The following is a 12,500-nucleotide window of genomic DNA, read 5'->3' as shown; positions in this document are numbered from 1 at the left end:
AGGAATTGCATGCGTTGCCTTGAAGGGAGAAGAGTGGTATTTGAAGTGTGCGTTTCACGCATGGGGGAGATTTTCTTGATAACTTGCCTGCGAGAATGTTGTGATGGAAGACAGCTAGGTTTGAAACTGTGATATTGATAATTTGTACATTCACTGGTATTCGATAGTTAGTTATTAACGCATTTAAGTATTTACACCCCCGGTATAGGGGTGTGTATAGGATTCGGTCGATGTGTTTGTTTGTTTGTTTGTGTGTTTGTGTTCGCAAGTAGATCTCAAGAATGAACGGACCGATCGTCACCAAACTTGGTGAACAGGTTCTATACATTCCTGAGACGGTCCTTACAAAAATTGGGACCAGTCAAACACACGGTTAGGGAGTTATTGGTGGATTAAGATTCTACAAGGACTTATAGAGGGACATATTAATGGTCAAAGGGAAATAACCTTCTCAGTTGGTGGCAGTGAGAATGGTAAGGACGGGGGTGTTTTTTCTACCTCGGAGGAATTTCTTGTTCAATATGTTCTCAGTAGGTCTGTTCACACACATATCTACACATAGCGAAACAGCTATCGCCCGTGTCCAATCTGATAATTCTGACTTTCTTATCGGATTACAGAAACAAAAGTGCATACTTGCTTTCTTCCGAGCACAATCACGTTAAGCCCTTGTTCTTTCTCTGGAGACAGGGTGTCTGGGTAGAGCTCGATAGCATAGTTGACAGGGTCCTTCTGAGATTAGGTCGACTTTGTGGTCTGCTGTTCAAGCTTTTAAAAGTGTTTCCTGTTTAATCTAGCTCTTTAATTTATTCTTTGTGGTTCAGTTTTTCTATGTACTATTTTGAATGTTTTTCTCCCAAGCAATCGCAAATTCGTAGATAATTTTTCCAATTACCCCAGTTTTAGACAAATCCTACTGTGAAAAGTCCCCCCCCCCCCACCCTACCTACCCACCGACCGTCCTCTAGAACACATGTTCTCATTGCATGACGCCTGACCGTTGTTACGGTTTGTTACACCCTCCTTGTCCTTACCTGGTAGCCGTGAAAGATCAATAAAACCAGCACAGGTAAGAATCGCCGGACATTTCAGCGTCATTTATCACACAAACACTTCAATACCTGTCTGATCTGATAACGCGCCGGGTCCCCTGGTGTAAGAATCGGACGCTCAGTTAATAATTGGGACTGAAAGGAAGCGCGCGCGTGTGTACTGCTGGAATATTCTGCTTCTTCTGACGGTTTAAACAATTTCTTCGTGATTGTAGTCAGAATGTGACGTTCAGCAGTGACTCAGATTGCGAGGAAGCGTGTGTGTGCAGTGGTGGTCAGTCGTGCTTCTGGTCATTTTGACAATTTCATCATAACTGTATTAAGAATACTTCATTGATGCATGTGACTGGCCGCACAAAGAGGGAAGCTTTGATATTTCTCAGCTGTCGTGAGTGCTTGTGTCTTCGCAATGTTACTTGTTGGGAGAACTATATTTGTCTTGAAAAAAGTTTCTTTGCATCTGAGCTCTTGTGTTTGTGAAATTTACTTTCACCAAATGAATATTTTGAAATCCTAGGCAAGCAAAGATGAAGGCAAATACCCGAATCATCTTGAAATAGTTCCATGTTTTTAGCAAATCAGTTGCGTTTTTAGTCTCAGTTCACAAATAAGTACATAAACAAACTTACAAACACATCTAAACAACCGGTCAAGGAACACACAAACAAACAAACAAACAGATATTTCAAATAGTGTTATTTTCATTTGTAGCCCAGAACGCACTGTGTGTCTAACTAGCAATCTCCTGTTTTGATCCTGTTCGTCGTAAAGGACCTCGTGGCACGGCATTAGGACAGCTATGACATTAACAGCGACAGCAACTTTTAACCTGGAGATCGATACAACTGCTTCCTCCGGAAATTAGTAACCCCTCGACCAGAAAATGGTCCACACCCGACCTATGAATTGCTGTAACCAAACTTTGCAGCCATCAGATTACAGTTGGAACACTGGAACATGTAGTTAGTTAGTTGTTGCTTTTTGGGTCCAGCGGACCATGTAGGCCAAATCAGGACCCCGGTACATGTTGTAGTTTTTAGCAACGAATATAATATTCGTATACCCTATTGATGTAGTAGACCGCATGGAAAGAGATGATGATGGTTTTAATTTACGTTCACTTGCAGGTAGGTGGATAGGGGGGGGGGGGGGGGGGTAAGCTATAAGGTAAGCTTAAGTAGCTAACAAGAAAACTGGTGGGTTGGCAGCACAGGTTAGGTTGGAACTGGTTGGGCAGCTTTGCGGGTGTCACAAGGGAGGGTAGACAGGTAGGTAAGTATAGGTAGGTAGATAGGCAGATAGGTAGGTAGGTAAGTAGGTAGGTAGATAATCAGATAGGTAGGAAGGTAGATAGGTAGGTAGATAGGTGGGTAGGTAGGTAGGTAAGTAGGAAGGTAGTTTGGTAGGTAGGTAGATAGGTGGGTAGGTAGGTAAGTAGGAAGGTTAGTAGGTAATATAAAAAACAAAGTAGACTGGCAGAAAGCCAAGGAGGTTTGCATTTAAATGTGTTTACGGTTGTTGTTTTTACGGCTATTCCATTTGACACAGTGAAAACACTTCAGCCAAAAGTAGAACGCTTAACTGCTACTTGTGAGAATTCGAATTCTCACATTAGCTGAGAAGGATCGACCTTTCAGCTTGTTTTCATGAGGCGAAAACACACAGAACATAATCATGATTGTTGAACAAGTGAATATGTGAGTGTTGTTTCTGGAAGAAGACAGCCTCCTATAGCTTCGACAATGTGCAGTTTGTTGTCGCAAAATACAACGTCGACAGTGGAGACTCTAAAGACTGGCTATTGTGAGGAAATTAAGCTACTGTAAAACGGCGTACGAGGAGTGTACAAAGTGTTGAGACAAAGACGAAAACAACGACATTAATGGCGACGATGATGATGCAGAGGAAGAAATGTCACGTGTCCTTCGACGACCTAGTGATGGTGTTAGATTCCTCCGGTGACGTACACACCCTTAGGATGACGTCATCAATCTCCGTTAGTAACCTGACGTCATCAGTGACGTCACAAACCAGCCACAAATCCCTAAGGCCGGTGACGCCGTTTCACGAACCCAAAATCTTAACGCCAAGATGTGCTGAGTCCAAGCGCTTGCACGCGCAGCTACTGCTACTAGACTCTGAAATGTCATCAGAAGAATACAGCAACGTGGGTTATGACAGAAGCGACGGTTTCGTCGACGAAAGTGACGACATGGTTGACTATGATTGGACCACGCCGGTTTCCGGAAAGGACAACTTTTGTGTCGAGAAGAGAAACTTCGAGAGCGAAATTCCGACGGGTTTCGTTGAATCCCGAACCACATCCTACGACCAGCCAGACCTGGTGTTGCACAGTCAGCCGAGCTCAGTCAGCAATTCAGAACCGAATTTGCTGCAAGGCAGGATGACACCACGAAGACAGCTGCCTGAACCTCACAGTTTTGCTCAAAGTGACCAGCCTGGTGTTATAGTAGCCAATGAACGATTATCGCCGGTTCCAAGAATTCGTGTCATAGGCCCTCCCGAAGAGAGGAAGGAAAATGACGAGGATTGTGATGGTGATGTAGAGGAGAGCGGGGCTAAACGCTGTGATTTTGTGATGGAAAGTAGAGCTGGTTTTTTGGTAGGGGAAAGTGGGACTGAACTGCGAGAGTGTGGATTAGAAGGGACTGAGTGTTATGAGATGGAGGAGGAGGAGGAGGAGGTTGAGGATGTGGATGTGCAGTATTTGGATTCTGACGAAGAGGAGCTTTTGAACATGGGGGAAGAATTTCTCTTGAATTATATGGTACATAGACTTTTTTTTTAAATTTATAGATCGTTTGAACGTACATTTAAGTTTACTCTATCTCTCTTGCTCGCCGAAACCGCCCCCCCCCCCCCCCCCTTCGACACACATGCACACTCATTCATCATCTCCTGTCCCGCGCACACACCTTCTTCTCTCTTCTGGCTTCGGTCGTATGCGTGTCGTTCTGTCTGTCATGGCGGGGAATTGGGTTGAATCTGTCTTATTGATTGATTCTTGATTGTCTCGTTCGCTCGATTGATTTCAGGCGCAGACTGTTTGATTACTGCTGCGGATTAATGGATGGATAGATTGATTGTGTGATTTTGAGAAGAGGTGTCGATTAATTGACTGAGTAATTGATTGATTTATTGTTTGATTGACTGACTGTCAATCACTGTCAGTATGGCTGATTGATTGATTGGTTGGTTGATTAAGTGATTGATTCATTCATTCATTGATTGATTTATTGATTCATTGATTTATTGATTCATTGATTGATTCATTGCTTGATTCATTGATTTATTGATTCATTGATTGATTCATTGATTGATTGATTCATTGATTGATTGATTGATTGATTCATTGATTTATTGATTCATTGATTCATTGATTCATTGATTCATTGATTTATTGATTCATTGATTTATTGATTTATTGATTTATTGATTCATTGATTGATTTCAGGTGCGGGAGCTGGTGGGGCAGTGTACGTGTCCAGTGCAGTTTCCTATGAACAAGGTCGGGGAAGGAAAATACCAAATTGGAGATTCACGAACTCTCATTTTTGTCAGGGTGAGTGATGATATCGATTTATTGCCTGGTTTGCTGGTTGGGTGTGTGTGTGCGTGTATTTGTGTACACTCTTCCAAAAAAGTTAAGGATCACTTTTTTACAAGCACGCCACACAAAACAGACAAGACCGAATTCTTTCATTTAATTTTTTTTTATATAATTGAACAACCAAGGAGTAATGACAAACAAAGCAAAGATCGAACGCGGCAGCGACAATTTAGCTAGAGTGTGTCAAACGTGACAACCCTCGAAAATGGAATTCACAACAATGTGAATCAGTGTCAATAACGCGTGTGCCCTCCCTTGTGTGCCAGGCATTCAACACATCGTTGGCGCATGGAGTGGATCAGGTTGCATATGAATGCTCTGGGAACTCCATTCCACTCCTGCTGGAGCCATTGCAGCAGTTGACCCAAATTGGCAGGAGGAGGGTGATGTTGATGTACCCGACGACAAAGCTCGTCCCACATGTGCTCTATGGGGTTCTGGTCCGGGCGGTTGGCTGGCCACAGCATCCTGTTGACCCTGGCCTGCTGGATGAAGGTGTTTACAGCTGCAGAGCGATGGGGAGGTGCGTTGTCATCCTGAAGAATCGCACGAGGGCCGATCGCTTGGAGGGCTGGAACGGCGACCAGGGCGGTTGCAAGATCTCATTCTGGTAGCGGACACCGGTCAAGTTGCCCAGTACTTGTATGGTACAGAGGTGTCCTTAGATGTGTGCTGATCCCTCCCCAGACCATCACAGAGCCTCCGCCAAAACGCTGTCGTTCCAGAACAGCGCCTCCTGCGAAGCGCTCTCCGCGACGCCTCCACACTCGGATGCGACCATCAGCAGGTTCCAAAAGCGGGACTCATCTGTAAACAACGCCTGAGCCCACTGCTGACGTTGCCACCTCACATGTTGAGTGCACCAGGCTCGGCGAGCTGCTCGGTGATTAGCAGTCAGGGTTGTTCTCCGATCGGACTGGACGCCTTGCACGCAAGCCAAAGTTAGGTAAGCGGTTTCGGATCGTCTGACCACTAACAACAGTGTTGGTGGTAGCTTGTAGGCGTTGCCTAATGTTGTTTGCCGTAGCCAATCTTTGTTTCATGGCCTGCCTCTGAATGAAGCGATCCTCTCTTTGTGTGGTGACTCTGGGCCGACCAGAATGTTGTCGCTCCTGCACTCTTCCAGTTTTTTGGAATCTCTGTTTTAGTCTGATGATGACAGAGGGAGCCACTGCAAGCCTCTGGGCCACTTGCCTGGCAGCAACACCGTCTTGTAGCCATCCTATTGCCCTTCCTCTATCCAAATCGCTCAGTTTTCTTCGTGGGGGTATGTTGCTACTGTGCATAATTGTGTCAGCGTGTCAACCTTTAAACACAAGCTGGTGAGCGATGTTCATAGCCAGGACCCTGTTGTAGCACGTGCATCACAACCTTTTGCCCTGGCATGCGTTCCGCAAATTTCATGGGGCTATAAAAAAACACCCTTTTTCTTCCAAAATGCAGAAGCTTTTGAGAAGTCCCACTGCCTGCCAAAGAAAATTCTAGGTCAAGACTCATTGTTCATTTGTTAATTCAAACACATTAATCTTTTAATTATTATGTCGATGTTTAATTTTTTGGCAATTTTTTATAATTAGATCCGTTTCTTCAACCGATCCTTAACTTTTTTCGAAGAGTGTATGTGTGTGTCGGAGGTAAGGGGTGAAGGTCTCTGTCTCTCCTATCTCTCTCTCTGTCTCTCTCTCTCTCGCCGTCACTGACTGTCTGTCTGTTTCTGTCCTTGTCTGTCTGTCTGTCTGTCTGTTTCTGTCTGTCTGTCTGTCTGTTTCTGTCTGTCTGTTTCTGTCTGTCTGTCTGTCTGTCTGTCTGTCTGTCTGTCTCTCTCTCTTTCTCTCTCTCTCTCTCTCTCTCTCTCTCTCTCTCTCTCTCTCTCTCTCTCTCGGTCATTGACTGTCTGCCTATTTCAGTCTGTCTGTCTGTCTCTTTTTCTGTCTCCCGGTTTTGTCTTTGGCTCTGTCTGTCTGTCTGTCTGTCTGTCTGTCTTTTTGTCTGTCTGCGTGTGTGCTTGTCAGCTTGGCACTCTTTGAGAAACGCGTCATGGATTATACTGTGTGATGTTTCAGGTGTTGAGAAACCACGTGATGGTGAGGGTGGGAGGAGGCTGGGACACGCTGGAAAACTACCTGGATAAACACGACCCCTGCAGGTGTCAATATAAAGGTATGTCTGTGTGTTTGTTTGCTTGTTTGTTTCCTGTGTCTTAGCGTTCTGTTGTGTAATGATTTGTACTTATCTTTGAGCTTATCTGGTTTTGATATTTATGTTGAGCTTTCCTGTTTCTTGATTGAATGATTGAGTGAATGAGTGAGTGGGGGAGTGCATGAGTGAGTGAGTGAGTGAGTGAGTGAGGGAGTGAGTGAGTGAGTGAGTGAGTGAGTAAGTGAGTATGTGTGTGTGTGTGTGTGTGTGTGTGTGTGTGTGTGTGTGTGTGTGTGTGTGAGGGACGGAATGAGTCAGTGAGTGTGTGTGTGTAAGTGAGAGAGTGAATGGGTGAGTGAGCGAGAGAGGGAGTGAGTGAAAGAGTGAGTGAATGGGGACTCTTGCGTCCGTAGTTAGACCAAAGATACAACCTACCATTCAACCAGTAGCCTGTGTTTGGTCAAATAGTCCGTCCTTTCTCTTCTTCGGACCCATGTTTTTTTCCCCGTCTCTCTTTCAAACATTTCAAAACGTATCTTCTTTAATCATCTGGGCTGGTCGTACGAAGGTGAAAGGGAGAGAAGCGCACCGGAGACTTTCCATACCGCATTGTTCTCCCTTTAGGAGACTTGAAAAATCGATAATGCGATGCAATCAGGTATTGATTTGCCTTAGTCACATGCAGTGTCAAAGCTGATTATTTAACCACTCACACAATATAAGTGGCCAGCGGCCTCCCACCTAATCCAGCCCTTAGAGCATAATTGTGTGTGCTGTGATATATTAGAAACCACGATTTGTTGCTTGATGAAAACACAGTGGCAGGGAGTGAGAGGGCGGGGAGAGGGAGACAAGACAAGACAAGACAAGACAAGACAAATTCTTTATTAATGTAACCGAGTGCCGAAACACCACCATCACCTTTGGAGGCGAAGTCTAATCAAACAGGATTGAGAATTTTAGAGCTTATTTCTAAGCCCTATAAAAGACTGTTATGTATTTGCAAAGGAATCCATGAACATACAGAGAGACAAAAGCCACCAGACCCCATCACAAACAGAACTCTACAATCCACAGGTGTTGCCTTGCGAGCTATAAATAGCTCGCAACTTCTAAGGCGAACAACTCTGCAGAGTCTGCTGTGAAGGGCGACGGTAGTCTCCCTGTCACACTCGCCCCCGTTTGAATGAACTTTGTCCCCAAAGTTCCGAACCATGGACCCGCCAAGCTTAGGTCCCTCCCAGGTTCGTGGAATGAGAACAGCACGAAAAATGATTCAGTGGCCATAACGCCATTCCTGAACATATCATGTCGAGTCCCATCCCTGTCGACGACGCCAAATGTAACCGAGTGCCGAAACACCACAATCACCTTTGGAGGCGAAGTCCAATCAAACAGGATTGAGAATTTTAGAGCTTATTTCTAAGCCCTATAAAAACTGTTATGCATTCGCAAAGGAATCCATGAACATACAGAGAGACAAAAGCCGCCAGACCCCATCACAAACAGACCTTTATCCTACATACATGAGAGAGACACTCGTGAGATAATAATCGTTCAAATCACACGTGTGTATATCATGTAAATGAGGTCATGTCAAGCAAGTCTGGCAGGGACCTGTGTTTCCACTGCTTATGATGCCAAAGTCACCAAGACAAACGTCATTATAGAAAAAAAATTGCGCTCGCTAATTACCCTCGATGATTTTTTAGAACTAACACGTCACACCACACTTTCAGAGTGACGTTTCTTTACTTTGACGTGTGACTTGGAATAATAGGCCGTGAAAAGTAGGATATGCGCCGAAATGGCTGCGATCTGCTGGCCGATGTGAATGCGTGATGTATTGTGTAAAAAAATTCCATCTCACACGGCATAAATAAATCTCTGCGCCTTGAATATGTGCGCGATATAAATTGCATACAATTTTTTTTTAAATCCCTGCGCTTAGAACTTTACCCACGGAATACGCGCGATATAAGCCTCATATTGATTGATTGATTGATATATTGCACGAGGCTTTAGAAGAGATCCAGAAGAGTTTCCAAAACAAGCGTCTTCAATTTAGCTGCCTCGACTGCAGGACATTTCCAGTAAAATACACGTAAGTAGGGGAAAGGCCCCTAATATGGACCACTTTTTGTTTATTGCTGATAACTACCTTGTTTTCTTGTGAAGAAGTTTCATTTTGTGGTTGGTAGTCCTTCTCTCTTAGTTGAACAGTTAGGCCTAATTAGAGTGAAATAGCTTTGATAGACCTTCAGCAAAAATTAAATACAGAAAAAATCACAAATGGTCCATATTAGGAGCCTGGGCGCCCAATATGGACCAGTGAAGCGGCCTTCACGAATCACTGTAAAAAGCCCCCTATACTTAAAAATAACATGATACATCTTAGTGTGCAAGTCAGACTTATTCAAATATGCTTTAGATTGAGCTGTTTCGGGTTGATGAGAGCATTATTTGAAGCACACCAGGATACTGAAGAAGCTTATCAAAAACAGAGTGAAAATAAGTGAAATTATCAACTTCCACAAAAAAAAGACTATTCGTTATATTTTTTTGAAATCTCGAGGGCTAGTTATAGGTTATTTTCAGCAAGCTTCTAAATTAATTAATTAAAATTGCCTTTAGTTTTTATTTTCTTCAATTTGTTGAAGGTGGTCCATATTAGGGGACTCACACATACTTTGAGGTTTTGCTATTATTTTTTGTTTGCAGTAGAAACTCGGGGTACACACTGTTAAAATGTAACAAATACTGTCTTAGCTGTCATATATTGCCATTTTTGTGTAATGAAAGTTTTGGCTGTGGACAGAAACGAGTCCGTTTTAGGCGGCAAATTGAGAGTGAACGTTGCCAAAAGTGAAAAAAACAACCACACACACATACACCACAACCCTCGTCTCGATTCCCCCCTCTACGTTAAAACATTTAGTCAAAACTTGACTAAATGTAAAAAGCGAAAAAGCCTAACGGTTTTGAGGTTTGTGTTTCTGCAACTGGTATGTTTTGACATGTGCAACTTATCCAGAGAGGGTGAATAAAGCGAATGAAATTGTTTTGAGCGCTCTAGCGCCGTTAGTTTGTCAGAACAGGAGGTGGTCCATATTAGGAGCCGGTCCAAATTAGGAGCCTTTCCCCTACGGTATGTAGGATAAACAGAATACTACATGGCTTGCTGTGTCGTACCAGATTTACACTCGTTGCTTTTCCAAATAGTGAACAAAAATTAAATTAAAAAAAAACCAAACTCGTGTAAATCTGGTACGACACAGCAGGCCATGTAGTATTCTCTATCTACAATCTACAGGTGTTGCCTTGCGAGCTATAAATAGCTCGCAACTTCTAAGGCGAACAACTCTGCAGAGTCTGCTGTGAAGGGCGACGGTAGTCTCCCTGTCACATTAACGAGGGTAATGATATAAGCAAACAGGTGCTGTTTTACATCCAGCCCTCGCCCACGAGGGACTAATCTAATGATAATTTAATACGTTTATAAATGTTAAAATAACAAGAGAGAGAGAGAGAGAGAGAGAGAGAGAGAGAGAGAGAGAGAGAGAGAGAGAGAGAGAGAGAGAGAGAGAGAGAGAAAGAGAGAGAGAGAAAGAGAGAGAATTGAATTGAATTGAATTGAACTTTATTTAACAAGGATTGAGAGAGAGAGAGAGAGAGAGAGAGAGAGAGAGAGAGAGAGAGAGAGAGAGAGAGAGAGAGAGAGAGACAGAGACCAGACATGAACGTAGCCTTAAAAAGCAAAGCAACAAAGGCACGGTCAGAAATTGTAATCTCCAGCTAGAAATTCAACAGGAACCATTTCAGTGTGTTTCTCGTCCCAGCAAAAACGTGTACACGACAACGATGGCCTGATACTCTGTAGTCATGTCTCACCCTGAACCGGTACCCTTGATCGATCTGGCTTAGACTGATTGCTTCAATAATGACTGCACGGTGGACAGATCAATACACAAAGAGCCCTCTCTGTCCGGGGGGGGGGGGGGGGGGCAACTTTGGTAATCCGATCCGGTTTGGGTGGTAAGCCATCAGCGATGGGCAAGTGGACAGTTATGGTGCTGTGCCTTATCTAGCCTTAGCTAGCGGTGGCACAGAAATGTCCCGTTTTCGGTACTCAAGCCTTTGAACTTAGTATCTGAAAAAGTCGATGAAATAAGAAGCAACCACTCTACCCGTAGAGTCTGACTAGTGTAAAAGTAACATTTACAGTGTAAGGGAATACTGTGATTTTCCAGTGTTAGTGAGATAGATTCTCATTCATTGTACAAAAAAAAAGTATCAGAGTAAAGTAGATAATTTTGATATATAACAGTTGTTGCTGGACAGATGCTCATCAACTATAAAACAAATTGCAGCCAATGAAAATAATTATTATGACTCAAATATTGTTGATACATGGCTGTGCTTAGTGTAAACTTTCAAACCATTTTGCTTTTCCGTTGCTAGTTTTGCACATGCAAAGTGTTAGACGAGTATTTGATCACACACAAAATAGCTATTCGGCTTCGTGGTCAGATACTGTGACAACCTGATGAGGTCGAAAAAGGGATGGACGTGGACTTCCCCGCAGGAACCAGAATGCATGCAATTCAGTCCATGATCTGGTGTATGAGTGTCAGCACATAGTTTCAGACTGTAATGTTCAATTGAATTATCTTCCAATACCATGCCTCTGTTGGACTTGTTAGTAACGGGGTTAGACATCTGTGGTGAGTTGTGAATTTGTCGCAAAGAATTACTATATGCCTGACTGCCAGCCTGTTTCTGTGTGTGTGTGGGTGTCTGTGTGTTCGTGCGTTTCTGTTCCTTCGAGCGGGTGGGGGTGGGGGTGGGGGTAGTCGTTGTGGAAGTTGTACACGTCACTTTCATTCTTTGTAAATGTCTTGTGCTCAAAAAGCTTCTCTCCGTTATTATTTGATCTGTGTATTATTGTCTGTCTGTTTGCCTGCCTGCTCGTCTTGTCTGTTAATCAGTCCGTCCATCAGACTGTTTTTTGCTTTGAGACTGATTCTCGTCCACCCTGTCTTGTCCAATGCACATAACATGAAGCACCGTGACACTTTCATTGTTTTCAGGTCACCGGAGCGGAGGTCCACGCCATCAGATCATCCGTCGTGCCTCCACCTCCAACCTCGTCGCCACACGCGGCGCGCCCACACCCAACGCCAACGCCAACAACACCAACAACAACAACCACCAGCCTCAAACCTCTCCTCGCCGCATGTCCACCGTAGCTGAACCGTCACACTCCTCGTCCTCTTCCTCCTTCGTCAAAGGTTCCAGCCCTGGGCCCGCTGGTGGTGGTGGTGGTGGTTTCGTGAAGGCTGCCCATCCTGGGGGGTTTGTCAAGGGTTCGAGTCCCGGACCAGCGGCGGGGAGCTTCGCCAAAGGAGCCAGCCCTGCCCGCAGTGCCAGCCCTACCCCGGCCAAAGGTCCAAGTCCACAGCGAAGCGCGAGTCCTGTGACGACTTCCACGACGTCAGGGGCCAACGGTATGCGGCGTCTCCCGTCTACAGTGTCGGCCCACTCGCTCAGGGAGTCCGCTGGAAGTCTGCGGGAGTCGTCGGGGAGTCTCAGGGAGTCTCAGTCCTTCCGCGACGCCCGGGAGCTGCGTGAGTCCAGGGAGTCTTCTGTGGGGAAGTCAGGGCTCTCTAGACCTTCTT

The 12,500-nt window shown here is 44.6% G+C and overlaps 1 protein-coding gene across 1 annotated transcript in view; it reads left to right on the top strand.

Moving 5' to 3' along the window:
- Window positions 1-4,532: 4,532 nt before the first annotated feature.
- LOC138975434 (streptococcal hemagglutinin-like) overlaps window positions 4,533-12,500 on the top strand; it is a 28,993-nt gene continuing 21,025 nt past the window's right edge. The window contains exons 1-3 of the mRNA XM_070348113.1: window positions 4,533-4,635; window positions 6,747-6,843; window positions 11,913-12,500. The exon at window positions 11,913-12,500 is cut by the window's right edge and continues 349 nt beyond it. Of these exons, the coding sequence (XP_070204214.1) occupies window positions 4,573-4,635; window positions 6,747-6,843; window positions 11,913-12,500 (748 nt within the window). The 5' untranslated portion in view covers window positions 4,533-4,572. The remainder of the gene's footprint in view (window positions 4,636-6,746; window positions 6,844-11,912) is intronic.

This window comes from Littorina saxatilis, linkage group LG9 (assembly GCF_037325665.1).
Source record: "Littorina saxatilis isolate snail1 linkage group LG9, US_GU_Lsax_2.0, whole genome shotgun sequence".
Classification (NCBI taxonomy): Eukaryota; Metazoa; Mollusca; class Gastropoda; order Littorinimorpha; family Littorinidae; genus Littorina; species Littorina saxatilis.
The sequence above is the reverse complement of the archived record's forward strand: the minus strand, read 5'-3'. Positions and strand labels throughout refer to the sequence as shown.